This window comes from Triturus cristatus, chromosome 12 (genome assembly GCF_964204655.1).
Source record: "Triturus cristatus chromosome 12, aTriCri1.1, whole genome shotgun sequence".
Taxonomy (NCBI): Eukaryota; Metazoa; Chordata; class Amphibia; order Caudata; family Salamandridae; genus Triturus; species Triturus cristatus.
In genome coordinates, this window is record NC_140595.1 from 208,756,359 (window position 1) to 208,776,420 (window position 20,062).

Below are 20,062 nucleotides of genomic sequence, written 5' to 3' on the forward strand. Positions count from 1 at the left end.
GCACTGAAGAGGATGCAGACTCCTTTTGCTTAGATTTGCTCATTTTTTTTTTTTTTTTTTAAATTTTTTTTTAGAATCAGTCTTCGACTTAGAAGGCGCCACCTTCCTTTTTTGAGAGGAATGAGCCTCTTCCTCCTCCGAACCCAAGTCAGGCATGGCCGCCTTCTTCTGAAGCCATAAGAGCAAGCGTGCCGCCCTGCTTCTCAGGGTTTTTGCAGGAAAAGTCCTACAATGCTTGCACTTCTTAGGGACATGCTTAGGATGAAGGCAGTACAAGCAATCCTTGTGGGGGTCCTCCGAGAACAGTCTGGCCTTGCCACAAGATTTACAAGGCCTGAACAGCCTCTTCTTAGAGCTGTCAGCCATTTTATAACTGAAGACAAAAGGCAATACCTTAGTTCCAGAATAAAACCGCTGTAAATTAACAGGTCAAAAGTTCACCAAGGAACAAAACTGAGCAGAGGAAACTCCTTCTCACACAACAGCGGTTGGAAATCTGCGGCATGGTGGCTCTGCTGGGGATTGTGATCTCAGGGTTTGCTTCTCACTGGTCGGTATTTGGACCATAAAGTGATGGTACTGGGTTACTAAGTATATGACATTTCTATGTTACTGAGGCAGATTTTTCTTTGTACTTGTGAGAAAGTGGCTCTGTATATACTGTTCCTAAATAAGTACAGGGTGTACAGAGTCCACAGTCCCCAGAGGTTTGGCAGAGGCTAAAGTTAGATATAACCTTACTCTCTAAAGTGGTAGCTTGGTCGAGCAGTAAGGCAGTATCAGAGGACAGTGTAAAGCATTTGTTGTACACACTCAGTCAGCAAATGGTCTCACACACTCAATAACTGAACTCTAGGCCAATGGTTTATATATAAAAAAGATATGCTTGTTTTATTTTAGAACCAACAATACTCAGAATGAGATGCTTTATATAAATACTTTTGCAATATGCAATTGACTTTTGTAGAAAGTTACAAGTTGTTGCAATAGGCAACACAGTTTTTAAACACAATAAGGCATTGAGTTCAATGGAAGTTTCAAGTTATTTGCAATAGAATACTTTCAGGATTACTGTTGGGATTCCAGGACTGGATCCTAGATTCAGTGCTGGGACAGTACTTAGAAACCAGTGATAAAAGTCGACTTAGTTATTACTAGGATTTTTAAGTAATATTTTGCTATTTTAAAAGTTGACACTTAAAAGAAATTTCATAGAAAACAGTAAATGATTCCCTATGGAAGAAAATTCAAGTTGCAGGTATAGTAGGTTCTCGTTACTTTTGTAATCCAGTACTGGGTGCCTAGACTCAGTACTGGAACCTTTATCCAAAACAGGTAAGTAATTACGTTTTCATAAGTTATACGATTTTTAAAGAATATTTAAAGTTTGCAGAAATCGACAGAAGAAATTTCACAGAAAAACAGTCAATGATTTCCTATGGAAGAAAATTGGGTTACTGGTAAGTAAGGTTGTGAATATTTGTGATACCAAGATCCAGCACTGGGAGCTCACCTAACAGCAGGTGTTTATTTTCTTTTTCGTTATTCGGCTGATTTTTGGTGAATATTTTAAGTTTTGAAAACTCCACACTTAGAAGAAATTTCAGAAGAAACCAGTCAATGTTACCCTATGGAGAAAATTGAGTTATCGGTTTAAAGGTAAGTACTCGACTGGCAGAGTTAAGGTTCTGGGCATAGACTCGGGGGTCTCCCAGGGTCAGGTAGGTACAGTTGTTTCACCCTCAGCGGCACAGGTGCAGCCGGGTGCAGAGAGAGTTAGGCCCAATGTTATCCTACGAGAGGCAGGGGGGCCTTGGTTGGTGGCTGCTGACTAGCAGGACACGCAGCTGTGGGAGCTGGGTTCCTGGTCACTCGCTCAGGGCAAATGGGGAAGTAGATAGATGTAGAGGTTACACTGCCCGGGCCACTAGGGCGGCTTGGTGCAGGGTGCTTTTGAGCCTTCGGGCGCTCAATTGATTTCAATGGGAAAGCTCCGGTTTAGAAAAAGACTGCAAGCTCGGAGACGAAGATTCTTCAGGTGCCACCACCACTTCGAGAGGTAAGTTGGGTAGTTGGAGGATAGGTAGGTACCCAGGAGTTGGGCACAGGGGGCTGCAGGGTGCAGGGGTGCCTTTTGGTGTCGGCAAATCTTACCCTCTGTTGATCGCGGTTGGGGAGGTACCTGGTTCGGAGGCTGCAGGCGTCGTCAGGAGCATCGAGGAAAGTCCTTGGGTGCTGGACTCAGGGTCACAGTCGCCGTGGGGTCGTCCTCGTGGTCTTTGTTCACTCCGGCACAGGCCAGGCTTGGCGGGTGCAGAGTGTGCAGGGTTCGCGGTTCCGGGATGATGCCAGGGATTAGAAGTAGATTCTGAGTAGCACCTCTACTCATGGGAGTCCCAGGTGCTTAGAGCCAAAAGGTAGCCAGGTCCTCCGGGGTTTGTGAGGTTGCTGGCCACAAGAGGTGCCGGTTTGTAGCAGGAGCAGGTTCGAGGGTCGACGGGCCGGTAGGACTGGGGCCAAAGCAGTTGGTGTCTTCCTCTTCTTAGCAGCTGCAGGGTAGGTCTTCTTTCTTCTTGCTCTTCTTTGTATTTCGGAATCTGGGGAAGGAAGGTTCAGGGTGCCCCTAAATACTAGATTTAGGGGCGTTACAGGTAGGTGAAGGGCAGGGACCAATGGGTCCCTGTCCTGGGGTGAGTACACCTCCCTATTCTGCCACTCTCCTGTGGGAGGGGGGCAGTAGCCTAGTCCTGATTGGGTAGGGCCTCCCATCTTCAAGTGGCGAGCGCCCGGAGATGTGCTTCACCTCGCCTCCCCCACCTGACGGGTGGGGTTGGCAGGCTGGCACATCCCCTGTCCTTATTGGAGGTTTCCGGCCAAGCTTCCCGCCAGAGTGGGGCTTGCAAGTGGCCTGAAGAAGCTCACAGAGGCGGCATGCCTTTGAAGCTTCCCCCTGCCCATCCTGGGGGAGGAGATCTAGCACCTCGCCCAGGATGTGCATTGATGCAGACCCAGGAGAGCAGGGCCTCTCCTACCCAGGGGTCCAGCAACATGCCTGCGGTGTGGCAGTCTAGGCAGCCTCAGAACAGACGTGGATTGTAGGTTAGGTTTCAGGGGGCCTCTCTAAGATGCCCTCTGTCGTGCATTGTACATTAAATCCCACACTGGCATCAGTGTGGGTTTAATGTGCTGAGAAGTTTGATACCAAACTGCAGTCTTCAGTGTTGCCATTATGGGGCTGTGGAGTTTGTATTGGACAAGCTCCCAGCTCCATGTACTCTTAAATGGCAGCACTGCACTTACAGGGCCCAGGAATGGACCTGAGTACTGTAGGGGCACAGGGCTCATGCCTCTGTGCCCACACCACTGGCATAGGGCACCCAGCTAGAGGGGTGGCTGATGTATGCCAGGGCAGTGTAGGTGGTGGTCATGGCACACAGGGATGTGTGCCATTTCGACTCTCTGTTTTGTCTTGTACCCAGACACTCAGCCTGCAAGGGCAGTGTATGTGTGTGTTAGGGTACAGGGCCTCTAAGGGTGGCACAAAGAGTGCTGCAGCACTTAGAGGCCTTCCCTGGTCACAAGGCCCTGGGTACCTAGGGTACCATTTACCAGGGGCTGACATGTGGCCAGGGTTTGCCAATTTGGGTTTGAGGTTTTTGTTTAGGGAAGGAACATAGGTCCTGGGCACCTGATTGGCAGGAATCCAGGGCACACTCAGTCAAAGTACATTCAGCAATTCAGCAAAAAGTGGGGGCATACCATGCAAGAAAGATGGCACTTTCTCACAGTACTGCTATTTATTTCTTATACCGCAAGACTCCCACCATGACGACGGGGAAGATACAAGCATGTGAATCTATGAAAGATTCAATACTGGAGAACTAGTATTGAAGCAAAGAAGAGGCTCTCCATATAGAAAAAATCTATTCACTGCCCAAAGAACCACAGCTACAATAGCGAGAAAACTGTGTGCATCGAGGTACAAGTGGTAAATCCATGAATCTGTAAACTGACTGCAGTCAGAATAGCAGCGAGGGACATTTATAATGCAGGAATCACCCTTTTCGTGAAGCAAGGCAGACTGTTCTAAGCACTCCAGACGGAGTTGCCAGTTGAGCTAGGGTTATGGAATACCTCCTCAGCTATTTTGCACAAACAAAAACACTGAACAGAGCATTACAAGAACAATACCATTAGTCATGTTAGACCATAGGGAAACTATTGATATCCATTATGTTAGTGGACTTGCTGTGAACAGGAAATAAGCATATAAAGAGCCTACAGCTTGTATAGTGGATTGGAAGGAGCGAGGACTAGAGATTCACTCCTTAAGTGAGCAACGCTATGGTCAGGGGGACAATCACATAACTGATATGTGCATCACAATGTTAACTATTGGGATTTAGATGTAGAAGGCAGGGTCTCAAAAGAGAAGGGAAGGAGTTAGCATGTTGGCCAAAGTTTAGTTATTATAGAAGAATTCTCACAACACAAGTCACCCAAAATGTTAAAAACACAAACTTAGGTGGTATGGTGGACAAAAGAACTGGGGTTGGTATGCAAACACGAGCGATTGCTTGCGCTTCCACTTATTGCAAGCATTCCTCTAATTACCTTTTGTTTGCCTTATGTACCTCCCTTATTGGCAAGGGTATGCCCAGGCATTGGTCCAGTGCTCACTGTGTCACTGGTACCAAGTTGCACCCTACTGAAAAGGCTCAATTGGGTTGAAAGCGATCTTGGGTTGCTCGAGTTCTAATTCAAAGAAAATCTGGCTTAGATTAATGACAGACCTGCGTTGAAATGTCAAATTCCCTCTGTAAAACGTGAAACACTCCACAGAACTGTATCTTTATGAATAACATTTTACACAAATGCAAGACCTTTCACAAGCAGGGAATATGATCCATCCCAGAGTTCGGCGATAGCATCGGGTGACGCAAGAACTTGCATGTTCTATAGTATGGACACTGATGATGCTGGAGAAAACAGAACGCAATTCATATACTCATCCTCAGCTGCAAATTCAAATCACTTAAAAGAACTTTATTTCGTCCGCTCGAGTTATAAAAGTACATAAAAGACCACAAGTATTTACACAGAAAGATCAATATTTGCAACCCATACATTCATATAGGAGCTGACATCTACACAAGAATTTAAAATTTATAAAAGCAAACTTTAAAACACATATGGCAAGTTTTAGAAAAGTTGTTAAAACTTAATATAAAAACACACAGAGTTACTTATAGTGATTTTAGTCATGTGCTCCTCCCCTGTAATTACTTTAAAAACCCTCTCCTTATGTGCCACATGGCATTTAAAAAACACGAAACGGCAAATACAATTGGAGGATCAGTTTAATATTTAAGCACTCTGAGGGCCTCTTGACAACGAACAAACCCAAGGTTTTTGCATATTTGGATAATCCAGCATTTACGGGGCAAAACATATGCAGGGCAGAAAAACAGAACATGGGTTTCAGTCTCGGCCGTTGGTTTACATACAGGACACACACTCTAATTCTCAGGGGCCCATAGGCTGGAGTGCACTGCCAATGGTAAATTCCCAAATCTAAACTGTAAATACAGTTTCCTAGCCAGAGGAGGGTAGATTACATCCAGAAAGGATTCTTTTGTGTATACCTCTTTGATTTGTAAAAACTCCATCGTCAACCTGCCCTCTTTGGCACTTTCTTGTAGGGACAAGAGGTTGGATTGCCTGTATTGATTTACGATATCCAGCCTAGATGTCAAGGCACAAGAGAGCTCTGGAGATAACCATAGCTCTGGCCTACTAAGCCTAGCAGAAAGATTCCTAATGTGGGCCAGCCACTGCAATTTACTGGGATTTGCTGGATCTCTGGCTAACCCCAGAGATATCATGCAGATCAATATTTAGACAAGACCTAGTGCTCCTCTATAGACAGGTTAACTTGCTGGCTATCCAGGGAAGTGCCATCGGGGGCTCGATGACTGCCGAGTTTTTGCTAGTTAAGGCCGAATATAGGAAAGAAGAGTTCCTGGACTTGATTTATCCTTTGCAGGCCAGGAAACTCTACATGCAATTTAGAGTGGGGAATCTCCCTCTAAATGCCCTTACTAGCAAATGGGCACTAGGGAATAAGAGGACCTGTCCTGCATGTACCCATGGGGAAGAGTCGGAAACACATGTATTATTCTTTTGCCCAGCATACACCCTCCCACGCAAACGCTGGATAATACCAATATGTCGCAATCTTGGGTTTAAGCTATATTTAGAGGCCTTTAGGATACTAAAATATGATACCCATCCCCCAATAGTTTTTGCTGTTTCCCGATTTTAAAATTCGATGTGGTATCTACGCAGGGGCCTCGTAAAGTGACGTGAATTTCTGTGTATACTGCGTAAATTTATAATTTTGATTTAGGTTTTAACTCTGAGTGTTTTTATCCTATTTTATGACATTTTTTTAACTTTCGAAACATTTTTTGTTCTTAAGATTTACACGTTGAATATAATGTCTTTTTGATACAAGATGAATTAGCTAAATGAGGCTCCTTTTACATTGTAAATATAGCAAGGGCATGTGCTATAAATGATGGACTCTCTACATAGTCCATCCTGCAGTATCCTTAGACTTATGTGGTCCTTGGCGTCCTATCATCTATGTATATTACAAAGAAATTCTGATAGCATTCATATCTGTGTAACTCTTTCGTAATGAATTTTTACAATTAACTAATGATTACGTTTCTGGTCAACCAAAAATTTGCACTATTTTTTTAATGTAACTGGCGGCAGTCTTTGCTTGTTTGCACTGAAATTGTATATTGTAGTATTTTTATTCTGTGCTTTTATGGTCTTCGACCGAAATAAAGTTATTTAAGTAAGTAAGTAAGATTTACGATATCCAGCCTAGATGTCAAGGCACAAGAGAGCTCTGGAGATAACCATAGCTCTGGCCTACCAAGCCTAGCAGAAAGATTCCTAATGTGGGCCAGCCACAGCAATTTACTGGGATTTAATCTTGGCAAAAGCTCCTTTAGCTCGGCTCTAAAGGAGGACAACTCTGGGGTTACCCATACCCGGTGCCAAAAAATCAGAGGCCTAAGGGCAATCTCTTCGTCAATTGGCCTCAAGCCCAAATCCAGACGAAGGGGAACTATTAGAGTGCTGCGTGGAAGGCTTATAAGCTGTCTCATGAAATTGTTTTCCAGCTTGACGAGATCAGATGTAGAACAGTGCCCCCAGAGCTCTGCCCCATATAGTGTAGCCCCCCTAGCTTGGGCCTTGTATATCTCAACCACAGGTGCTGTCGGCTTGTATACAGATGTTCTGAATAGTTTCCTGATCCCGCCCACTGTTTGATTTAACCCGAGTCTGGCCTTGGCCATCTGAGGGCCCCACTCAAATTGCTCAGATAGTGTGATACCCAGGTAGTCGAATATCCTCACTTTTTCGAGGAGGGTACCATTGAGAGAGGTATTTGGACACGTACTCTTTGGGGGATTGAAGACCATAAATTTGGTCTTGGCTAAGTTAATCTCCAAGCCTCTCTTGATGCAAAACTATGCAAACCCGTCCAAAATACGTTGGATACCTAGGGGTGACTTGGACAATAACAAAGTATTGTCCACGAACATCAATGCGGGTATCTTCCCAGTGGCTAACTTTGGGGCGTCGATGTCTTTTATATTGTTGAGAAAGTCGATGAGCCCTTTAATGTAGAGGCAAAATAAGGTGGGGGCTAGAACGCATCCCTGTCTCACCCCCTTACTGACAGGGAAGCGTGTAGAAAGTTCCCCTTGTTTTCCGCATCTCACCTGTGCATAGTTGCCAGTATGTAGCCTCACTAGCACATTGAGTAGATAGGGGGGGATCCCGAGATCACTAAGCACTTCCCAGAGTTTCTTCCTGGGAACAGATCAAAGGCTGACTTCAGATCAACAAATATAAGATAGAGGCTGCCACCCTCCATCTTCACAGTTTTCCAGAATAATAGCTGTAGTCTGAAAATCTTGTCCACGGTTGCCATGTTTGATCTGAAGCTGGTCTGATATGGACTCAGAATCTCCTCTTCCTCAATCCACCCCTGTATCCGGGCCAGAAGGACCCTGCCCATCAGTTTTTGAGAGATGTCGATAAAGCTGATGGGCCTGTAGTTGGAGGGTAACAGAGAGCAGCCTTTTTTAAATATTGGTACTATCTCAGCGCCATTCCAGGTATCGGGGGGTTCGTGCCATATACTGGGTTCCTCCCGAAAAAGGTCCCCCGGTAGTCTATCCAGACCTGGGGCCTTATTGGGGTGCAGACTGTTAATGGCATTTCCAACTTCCAGCATGGTTATATCCCAACCCCTCTCCTGGCAAAGCTCCGGAGTTAAACTCTTGCTATCTGGGCCAAAGGAACCATCATCCTCACAGTCATACAGAGACTCAAAATGAGACTCCCACACTTTGTGCGCTATGTTGGGTTCTATTGCCAAACGTCCTTCCCCATCTCCAGTGCTCACTATCCCCCAAAACAATTTCAAGTCATTGTCCCTTAAGGCAGACCTAAGAACTTCCCACCTCTCTGTTTCCCATCCTTTCTTTACCTGCAGAATAGTCCTCCTGTACCTGAGTCTGGCTAGTTTGATGTTGGGCCTATCTTTAGCCTTCACAGCGTGCACTAGCTCCCGTTTTGCTATGGGGCACTTGTTGTTAAACCATAAAAGTTACGATCGATTAGTTACACTCTTTGAGGTTACCGGGTAGAAGATATCGGTCAGTTTTGTAATTAGCTCCTCTTGAATTTTCTGGATCATATCTCTATCCTCTACCGCTGCCTCCACCTGTCCAACTTCCCACACTCTGGCTATCATAGGTGTTACTATCTGGTAGACTTTATCCAGTTTACGGGGAGTGTTGGATGTGGCTCCATCTAACTTGCCTTCTATTATTGGTGATCTTTAAATCGCTAGGCCAGATCAATTAGGGGGGACAGAGGGTGGACCCACCAAGTTTCACCAGCTCCAGAATTGCAATCAGGGCATTGTGGTCACTATCCTGCCTCGGTTGCACGTGGAAATCCAGGACTTTTTCCCAGGTTCTGGTTTCCACCAAGATGTAATATATTAGGTTGGATGACTGGTAGGGCATCATTCACAAAAATATAACAAGATAAAAATACAGACTGTGGTACTACAGGCCTATAAAGTGTTATAGAAATACTACAATACAGATATTCAATTAACATATATTAGCTCAGTCAAGGTTATTCTGAATAACAACCTTTGAGGAGGCAAATCTTTGCACGGGCTTGGCCTGACCCCAAAGTAGAAACCTAAATGCTCCTGGAATGAGGTAGCACAGACCCCATAACAATATTGTGTGTGTGTGTGTGTGTGTATGTATATATACATACACATATTATCTACTGGCGGTCGCCAGTAGATAGTTATAGTTAGGACCGTGTTTCCATAGGAAATCCGCAACATTCTATTTGGAATAACTTTGGCGCCGATTGATGAATCCTCGCGAAATTTTCAAAATAGGTGGGGCGCTCCTCTCCGCTCCTACCCTGAAAGTCTAGGGGGGATTCGTCAAGCGGGGGCTGAGAAAAAAGGGGGGTCCCGAAACACGTTTTTCCCCATGCAATTTTCCATAGGGACCTTTAGTCCAAGGTACAGCCCAAACGGCGGAACAGAATTACTTTAAATTTGGCAAAGAGGTAGTCCTCAGGTCAGGTATGTGCCTTTTGCATATCTGGAGTCAATCTGTTCATTAGTGCCTGAGAAAATTGCAGTTAAAAGTAGACAGGGATAAACAGATTGTTCTTAGAATACTACGCTGAGCTCTACACTACCCAATTGACTAGGGATGCCGATGGCATAGGGGAGTATCTCCAGGAGGTGGCCCTGCCGAGCTTGAGTAAGGAGTAGGGAGACTTGCTGGGCAGTGAGATCACGGTGGGAGAGATCAAGAGCGCGATCAAGCACATGGCCCGTAACAAGACGCCTGGGGTGGATGGCATTCCGATAGAATTTTGTTCCAAGTACGTGGAATGTCTGGCTCTGCGCTTGCAGGTGGTTTATAAGGAAGCGCATAAAGTAGGAATGCTGCCTGAGACAACTAGGGAGGCTATTATCATCCCCCTCTTGAAACCTGGGAGGGAAGCTAAGGATATGAAGGCTTACCGTCCGCTTTCAATGTTGACGACCGACTACAAAATCCTGAGCAGGATCCTGGCATCCCGTCTACTCCCATATATGTCGCAGATGATGCACCAGGATCAATTGGGTTTTATACCCAAGCGTAACACGGCTATTAATGTGAGACGATTGTTGCGAATTTTGGAGGAATACCAGGATCCGACATCGACTACCTTGATTCTTTCCGTGGACATAGAAAAGGCGTTAGATAGTCTGGAGTGGCCATATCACTTTCGGGTAATGCGCAAGATGGGTTTGGGCGAGGCATTTGTGATGTGGGCCCGAATACTATATAACTCAGCGACGGCCCGAGTACGAACGGGGGAGATGGTGTCACCGCCCTGATCAGTGGGACGAGGGACGCGTCAGGGCTGCTCGTTGTCTCCGCTCCTGTTTGCACTGGCGTATGAACCACTGGCGATGCGAGCTAGATCAGGGAGGCATTATGCTGGGCTGGTGATGCGTGGAGAAGTGCATTACATATCGCTTTACGCAGATGATCTGCTGATGTTTTGGCCACCCCCGACGAGGTGTTCACGGGAGCGGCGGAGCTGTTGCGGATATTTGGGGAGGTATCAGGTTGTGCGTGAACTGGGAGAAGACTTGCTTGTTCCCGGCATGCCGGGCGATGGACGCTCCTACTAGACTGGAGAGAATAAGATGGGAGCCCTGTTGCCTGCAATATTTGGGGACTAACATCCACCATGAGAAGGCGGATCTATTGGAGGGCAATGTGAACAGAGCAGTGCGAGGGGTCAAAGGGAGCATGGCATTTTGGAGTACTTTGCCACTCTCAGTGGCGGGTAGAGTAGCACTACTGAAAATGGTGGCACTGCCTAGACTCTTATATTATTTCAGGACGCTGCCGATTTGGATCCCAGGTGCGGTGTTTAAGACGCTTAGATGCATGGTAGGCGGATTTCTGTGGGCGAGTGGCAGGCGGCGAGTGGCACTGGCCACGATGATGAGGCCTAGAGCGGAGGGAGGATGGGCCGTCCCGGACTTCGAAGTGTATTATTTAGCGGCCCAGCTGCAGTGGCTTACGCAGGCGGTGGCTCGGGAGTTTAGGGGACCGGTTGGCTCAGAGGACCGTTGGCTACCGAGGCATGTTTTATCATTTATAGTTCTCGGTCAGCGATTGCGAGTTGATTCATTGATGACTGAGGAGAAAACATTAAGAGCATGTTGGAATAGATGCAAGCGCAGGGGTGGAATGACTCGTCCATACGCACTGGAGATTCCCCTGGGCATGTGTACAGCCTTCCCGCATGGAGGAGACTGGTCTGCGCTAGCAGAATGGGAGGAGTTGGGGCTGCAAATGATCGGCGATCTATATGAGGAGGGGGCCCCTCTTGCCTTTTCAAGCGTTACAGGATAGGTATGGTTTGCCTAGGGGTGCCTTTTTGCTGCATGCCGCACTGGTGTCTGCGATTCAGGAACATTGGGGAGAAGGGCTTTCGGAGCCACAGATATTTCTGACTTGTCAATATGTGGTAATGGCAGCGGGGACGATAAAGGCAACCACATGCCTGTGTAGACGATTGGTGAAGGAGGGATTGCAGCCACTGACTCATTTGCGTGAAAAATGGGAGGCGGACCTGGGTAAGGATATCCCTGAGACGACCGGGACTAAATTAGTGGAAAGGGCATGGAAAGGCACGCGGAATACCAGATTCCAACTTATACATTTTTACATTATACACAGGGCGTATTTAACCCCAGAGCAGATAATTAAATATTTTCAGGTGGACTCAGCATGTTGTCCAAGGTGCAACATGAATGCAGCAGACTTTCAACATATGCTGTGGAGCTGCCTGCAGCTTGGAACATACTGGGAGGAGGTGGTAGAGGTCCTGGGTAGAGTGACGGATAGGCAGATAGAGACCGATATGGGGGCATGCATACTGCACTGGTTTACGCACACAGCGTGAACTAAGATCACGAGTAAGTTAATTGACCTGGGGCTCTTATTAGCTAAACGGGAACTAACAAGGCAGGGGAAATCAAAGCAGGGCCCTAGAGTAGCGCGATGGAGGGCGGAGATCACAAACTGGGCGGCTAGTGAGAGTATGGTTCGGCTACAACAGGCCAGGAGAGCGAATAATGAAAAAGCGATGGAAACTGCACCGGCATGGGAAGCATTGGTAGCCCTGCTGACGCTCCCAGAGACGGATTCGGATACAGATTCCCTGGAGGCTCCTCGGGAAAATGATGGAGCACACAGAGTATAGATAGGTTTGGGAGGACTACAGGGGAAAAGGAGCAGGTACGGAGCCAGCGGGAATGGGAGCTCGACCCTAATACAATCAGAAGTCTGCACACCCTAGCACGATGAGGACGATTGATTATCCTAGTTTAAATTACTTGGAGCACACCGGTGGACGGGGTTAGGGGGAGGGAGGGGCAAGTGCATGCGGTGGGCCCCACGTTTGAGAGCCTTGATTTACTGGGATGGTATTGAATGCATATATTGATGTCAATATCGACAGGAAGAGAGGACGATGGGTAGTTTATTATAGTATTGATTATGATGAGGATGCAACCCAAATGGTCGACAGTGAATATTTTTGCAATGTAACAAGGAATGTGCCTCCCATTGACAATGAGCCTTATAAGTGGGGGTTTGTGTGAGTTGAAAATCAATAAAATATATATTTTTTTAAAATAATTAATTCGAGGAAAAAGCACAAGAAAAGACAGGGGAAGAAGGAAAAACTGGCAAAATTAGAGAAAGCAGGGAATGGCAAGAGTGAGGTAAAGGGGCATCATCATTTAGCGCTATATTTACAGGAGCCTGAGGGGAATTCAAGAATCTGCAGCCTTGGTATTTGGCGCACCCATTTGTAATAGTACGACCGGAGCAAAGCCTTGAGCATCAACACTCTTGTTTTACACATTAAGCATTGGATGGGACTATACATGGGACAATTCCCTACCAGAAACAATATTTTGTAAAAGTCTGAATTTCTCAAGAGGCAACAAGTGGCCAAATTAATCAATGCCAGGGGGACTAGCCTTAACAGAAAATATACAGTGGTAAGGATAAAGCAGGTTAAATAATCAGAAGCAAAAGGCCCCTCAAGTTATGCGGACACTTTAGTTACTCTAAAAATAAAGACCACCAACCCCACAACCTAAAAAACTCTGCTAGATGGTCTTTGCCACACAGAAGCAGGCTGAAGAATGACAAGTCTGTTACTGCACCAAAACATACACTACAGGCTCAAATATTACCCCTCAAAGCTGGACCGACCACTTTGAACATATCTACCCTAAGAGAACCAAACGCTTGTTGGCTCAGTGGACCTTCTTTCCCCTTAAAAATGAAGTTTGATCTTGAGGAGGTAAGCAAGGCCATCCATATTAGCCCCTCAAACAAAGCCCCAGGTCCAGACGGGGTCCCCATGGATATCTATAAAGGGAATATCTATCTTTGGGCCCCCATTATTACCATTCCCCGGAATGTCGCGGTCATTAGTAAGATCCCCGTTTCTTGGCAACAAGCGACTATTGCTCCAATATTCAAGAAGGGCCTTCGGCAGGATCCCCAGTGCTATAGGCCCATCTCACTCCTTGACTCTGTAGTCAAGGTTGTAGGTCGGGTGATCCTTCATAGGATAGAGGGTTGGCTCAACTTGAGTCCTGAGTAGGGCCCAATATGGTTTCAGGGAAGGCTGGGAGACAACGGAGCAATGCCTTAACCTGCACTAATTTTGAGGAGAAATATGTAACTGCCAAAAGATGTCCCTCATACCTTGTGTTTATAGACATGAGCAGTGCATTCGACAGAGTCAAACGCTCCAAACTGTGGACCATTCTTGAGCAGACTGGCCTGATCTGCACTGTACTGAAAGTCTCAGACAGGGTGAGGCACAGCACAGATGGAGAATGTACCCGTCTGTTCCCACTAGCTCGTGGTGTCCACCAAGGGTGCATTAGGGCTCCACTTCCCTTTCATATATAATTGACCTAGAGGCCTCTTTTATCAGCAACTGTAGCGACCTAGTCACAATCAAGGCCTCCTCTCTGCTGGGGTTGATGCGGTGCTGCTTGCCCGTACCCCAAATGGGATCCGGGCCCTTGTTGATAACTTTGTATCATTAATGGATAGATTAGAACTGGACACCAACATTACCAAGTCACATTACATAGTGTGCGCCCCTTAGCACAGTAAGGTGAGACCAATTAGCATCAAAGGCGCTAATGTTACCAAGGTCAGTGAATTCCCCTATATGGGTGTGATCTTTGATTCCAACAACAACTTTATGCCCTGTCCTTCTGACAACGCCTTACGATTTAACTGCGCAGTGGAGGCTATATTTAGTGCATCTACGAGAGTAGGCAGCAAACCCATTGCCCCCTTACTGGAAATGTACAAATTAAAATGTTTACCTGTTCTCCCTTATGGGGCGGGAATACAGGGGTATAGGGATTGCAGCAGCCTTCACAGGGAGGAAAATCACTTTTGTTGGCCCCATGTTTCAGATCTGGTGGGCCTTGCCACTCTTCTCCTAAGGATATCAATTTGGAGCAACCCAGAGGCCTCCCTTAATCACAATATCATTGAGGACTGCCTGTCACCTGATCACACACCACTCTTTCTGTGCCACTATTTAATGTCAGTACTCACATCTCAAAATGTGTCTTCTCCAATGTTTTGTACTGTCAAATATTTGCAAGTGAAATCTTTATGCCACAGACAGAAACCACAATCCAGGGATGAACTTCAGTAAGCCTAGGGGTGGCCATTGGAATGCCCTTAATGGCATAAGGTATGCCACAAAAACAGTGTGAGGGCAACATAATGCTAAAGGGGAAGGCACAATATTTATCAGGTGGCTACCTTAACCCCTTAACTGCTGAAACTTTCCCCTTCACCCTAAGAGCAGATCCTTTGGCTATTTGGGGTACTGGCTTAGGGCTTTATAACTTTTCTCCACACACTGTATCCACACCAAGTTGTTGTCCCATTTTTCCAACATCCTAGAGAATCTAAAGATACTCAGGGTTTGTGGATCCCCCTGACAGGTACTGAGAAAATAGGCAAAAAAAATATAGCTAGATTTTGAGTTTTTGGGGGAAAATAGGGAAAAGTGCTCTGGATAAAACTTTTTTCCCTAAAAATGGCATCAACAAACGGTTTGCTATACTAAAGTCACCTTCCCAGCTTTCAGGAACAAGCAGAGCTGAATAAATAACCCACTTTTTTTTTTTAACCACAGTTAAGGCATTTTTCAAAGAGGTAGCCCATCATTCCTATTCTCTGTGCTCTCATCCGACTTCCAGTTTGTAGGGGAAACCAGTGTGAAACCCATGGGTGATCAAGGAAAGCTATAGGTTTCCGAAAAGTAGACAAAAATATGAATTCAGCAAGAGGCCATATGTGTAGAATCACTCAAGATTCTTCTAAAGAAATTAGCTGTTGAAATAAAGATATATTGAAAATGAGTAGGCAAAACAGTCATTTGTGACAACATTTTCCTCTGTAACTTTTAGTCACAATGGCCAATATACAAAACCATTACGTCTCTTCTGGTTATGGGGTTATAAATGGCTTGTAGGTTCTCCTAGAACCCAAGGAAGGGCCAACAACTGAGCCTCATTGTACAATGGTTTTTCATTGTGTACAGAGTATAGACCAATTCACATGGTGAAACATATAGAGTGAAAATGGTTATCAAACAAACGTCTGCATTTCTGAAATGGGCACAAGATATGGAGTTAAGGAGCAATGGTTATTTGAACATCTTTTAATTTGTAGGTATCAGTACTAGCATATAATTAAAGATGTAGATTTCGTATCTGAAGGTCCAGACAGATTTGCAATGGGAAAAAACAATATTTTTACTTCTAAGGTTCTGCATTCCACGCTTGTAATTCGAAATTACCTTTTAATATTAGCCTTGCCTAACCTATCAATACCACCTCCCTCTAGACTGTTCTGACCCCTAAGACTACACCCTTTGACCCCAAAACACTTCTCTCCACACTTGACAACACCATCAATACATTGGTGAAAACAATTGCCTAAAAACAGCAAACATGCAATCTCTTTGTCTTCGAATACTCTGTGTATATTTCATTTACTGGCATTTAGGTCCAAACTTGTAAAGAATGAGTGTAAAAGTGGATTTCTAGTGTGCCTCACCATCTGCACACAACATGCACCACTCACAAACAAAACATTTCAACGACCAAGGCCAAAAACTATTTAGAACCACGCTCAAGGGGTAGAGGGAGCAGGAGCCCAACTTACTCACTAACCAATAAAAGTTCAAGCCCATTACTCTTACCTTGAAATAATTGCATTGCCACACTTTCCGTTCCAGAACCGACTTCTAAGCCTGCTGTGATCTATAGAGCACCCAATATAACTAAACCGGGTTGCCTTGTTTCTAAATGCATTGCCTGGTTGCACCTACACTATACAGCACACCCTACTGATGAAGATGGAAATGTAAAATACTCTAAGAAAGCTTTCTGCAACGCACTTTCTATACATATGAACTATGAGGACTGAAGGTTGCAACCTGCACCTCCAACTTGTTCCTTCATTAGAGCAATTTAAAGAAGATCCCAATACCCTCTATTCACAATCTTCTACCATCCGAGATGTATGCATTCACTTCCTGTCTCACCCCAGTGCAATATTAGGACTGAGCACTTATTGCCCAAATGTCTCATTGTAAAAGGGCCAGCACGTCTCACTACTCTTACAAATTGGCTATGCATCCTGCTACAAGGGACTAAAAATGTACTAATAACCCTAATAATGTACATAAAATATTGCAATGGATATCACCAACTATTTTAACTGTAACTTTAAAAAAACACCTACCTGTTTTGTTTCGTCTCAACTCTTGAATCCAACTGGGGCTCTTTTATCACTCTTCTACCAGGGACGACAAGAGGTACTTCTGGCTCTGGAGTTAAGAGAAAATCAGTCCTAATTTATTTTAAAATACACATTTCTGTAAACCTTTTTTGTGTCTTAAATCATTCCAAGGATTATTAGAATACTACTTGAATTAAACTTGAGATATCACAGACTTTTTCTTTTTCAAAAGCTATATTTTTACAAAAAATCCATAACAGCAAAACAGTTTTCAGTGATGAGAAGAGACAATAGAGATATGCATGAGATGTGGATTTCTGATGAGAAGAGTTTGGGATGTGTATGTCATTGCCATAAAAGGCATGAAGGTTTTGGTATATGGAAAAGGCTTGTTTAGAGTTGGAAAGACACACTGCTTCCATTTATAGTGAGTGCTGTTGAATTTGTGGAGTAGGTCAGCTAGTTATTGAAGTTGAGTGATCGTTTAGCAAGAGAGATAGCCAAGTTGGAAGACAAATACTTAGGGGGCATGCTACTGACGAGTGATCAAACATGGCATAATTTGACCAAAATGACAAGTCGTACTGTTCAGGTAAGCAAGCAATGTGATCACTGGAAACCTGCCAGCAGTGAACTACCTCAAACAGTCCTTAGTGAAAGAATGGCTCACATTTTGACTAATTATGGCTGGCTGCTTACTGAAATCAAGGAACAGACTGGTGCAAGGCTTAGGCTCCTCTAAAGGAGATTGTGACCAAGACTTAAGTCACGCTCATCTATTGCTAGATCTCAGTGTTTGCTTTAAGGAAAGATTAAGACTTCTGTCTGAAGTAATAATTCATTTACCTGCAGTAACGCTTTCTGACTGATACTCTACACTGCAGTTTTGAGATTGTCCCCAGGTCTCAGACTGTATTGAGAAAATGTCTGCAATACTTCCTGCACACTGACAGGTGGCACAATCAGCCTCCATCGTGACTTCATTCCACCTGATGAACGGATCATTCAGCAGAGGTAGCCAAAGAGGATGACATTAGCTCAGAGTTAGGCTTACAAAGTACTAGAGGCTCCAAGCACAGTGAGGGGGCTATCAAAGTGAGTTGAGCTTTGTCTACCTGACCTTCTTCAGCATCCACAGGATCAGAGGCGGAGGGTGAAGGGCACACTGTAGGCCAAAGGCAAAAACATCTCAGTGGTTTTGGAGGTGGCAAAAAGAAAATGTCTACCATGAACACAACCCTACTATGCAAAAATGTCCACTGCCAATACATTGTGCAAACGTCACTCATGGTGAACAAGAAGACTCCTGCAGAGCTCACCAGCTCCTACCTTCAGGGATATGGCTAGAAGACTCACTATCAGTGAGATCCCATGAAGTGCCAGTCAATGCCACAACTTTAATAGAGGGCACATGACTCCACATCTCCCCGCCTGTTGAAATACATCATGGCAGCCGTGCTGCTGTCTGTCTTCACCAAGATACACATGTTCTTTAAGGAATGCAGAAAGGCCTTGCGAGCCAGTTGGGTGGCACAGAGCTCTAGTACATGTGGTAATGCTATGCCACTGGAGAACAGAGAGCTCTGACTGCCATCTCTTCAAGCTGACCGTACAAACAAAAGATGACATTGCTTTCCATTGGGAATTCTGGAGGGAATACAGCCTTTGGCAAGTCAGAGTGGAGTCCATCAGCCATCGCTGGCAGCCTCAAGTCACTTCATCAGAGATAAGGATCTTTTCTAACTGGTTTTCCAAATGTTGGGCCTACCTGCATGTGCCACTAAGAATGAGAGTACCAGCTGGATGCAAGATGCTAATTGACCTAAAAGCCTCAAAACCATCAAAGCTGGAAAAGATTCTCTTGTTTGAAACAATCAAAAAAGATTATATAAATTTCATCACACTTGGGTGCCGATTCCGATCCTGGAAAAACCGGGTACGAACCGTCGGTTGGAGGGTTTTCTCCGTCCGACTCGTACCCGGTAAAATAACCCTACAAACTTGCAAGTACGATTCGTACGGAAACACCATTTCCGTACGAGTCGGAAAAAACACTGACCGACTGTAAAAACACATACCAATGTGATCCGGGACAGCGCCGTCGGGACGCATGCAGGCTGCATTTCACGAACCAGGAAGTACGAATCGTACCAACACCAGTCCGGACGGCAATATTTTTACGGCACCCAAAAAGTGCCGGAAAGCGAAGTACGGCGCTATGCGAGCGGAATTGGGGGCCCGGTACACGCTGAACCCCTCCCCAGACCCCGCGGATCTACGTGCCGTACCCCCACCCGTGTATGTACACCCGTGTATGTACACCCGTGTACGTACGAGTTGTACCCCCACCCGTGTATGTACGAGTCGTACCCCCACCCGTGTATGTACGAGTCGTACCCCCACCCGTGTATGTACACCCGTGTACGTACGAGTCGTACCCCCACCTGTGTATGTACACCCGTGTACGTACGAGTCGTACCCCCACCCGTGTATGTACGAGTTGTACCCCCACCCGTGTATGTACACCCGTGTATGTACGAGTCGTACCCCCACCTGTGTATGTACACCCGTGTACGTACGAGTCGTACCCCCACCCGTGTATGTACGAGTCGTACCCCCACCCGTGTATGTACGAGTCGTACCCCCACCCGTGTATGTACACCCGTGTATGTACGAGTCGTACCCCCACCTGTGTATGTACACCCGTGTACGTACGCGTCGTACCCCCACCCGTGTATGTACACCCGTGTATGTATGAGTCGTACCCCCACCCGTGTATGTACGGTGCGTACCCCCAGCGCGTAGGTGGGGTACGACTCGTACATACACGGGTGTACATACACGGGCGGGGGTACGACTTGTACATACACGGGTGGGGGTACGACTCGTACATACACGGGTGTACATACACAGGTGGGGGTACGACTCGTACATACACGGGTGTACATACACGGGTGGGGGTACGGCACGTACATCCGCGGGGTCTTGGGGGGGGGGGGGGGGTTCGGCGCGTATGCAGGCACATGTCTCCATGGTTGCTATTGCAGTTCGGT

The 20,062-nt window shown here is 45.8% G+C and overlaps 1 protein-coding gene across 7 annotated transcripts in view; it reads right to left on the reverse strand.

Moving 5' to 3' along the window:
- Positions 1–20,062, reverse strand: part of CENPT (centromere protein T) — a 1,095,738-nt gene that overhangs the window by 882,930 nt on the left and 192,746 nt on the right. For all 7 annotated transcript variants that reach the window (XM_085638668.1, XM_085638667.1, XM_085638665.1 and 4 more), the window contains one exon: positions 17,013–17,097. In XM_085638668.1, coding sequence (XP_085494794.1) covers positions 17,013–17,097 — 85 coding nt within the window. The remainder of the gene's footprint in view (positions 1–17,012; positions 17,098–20,062) is intronic.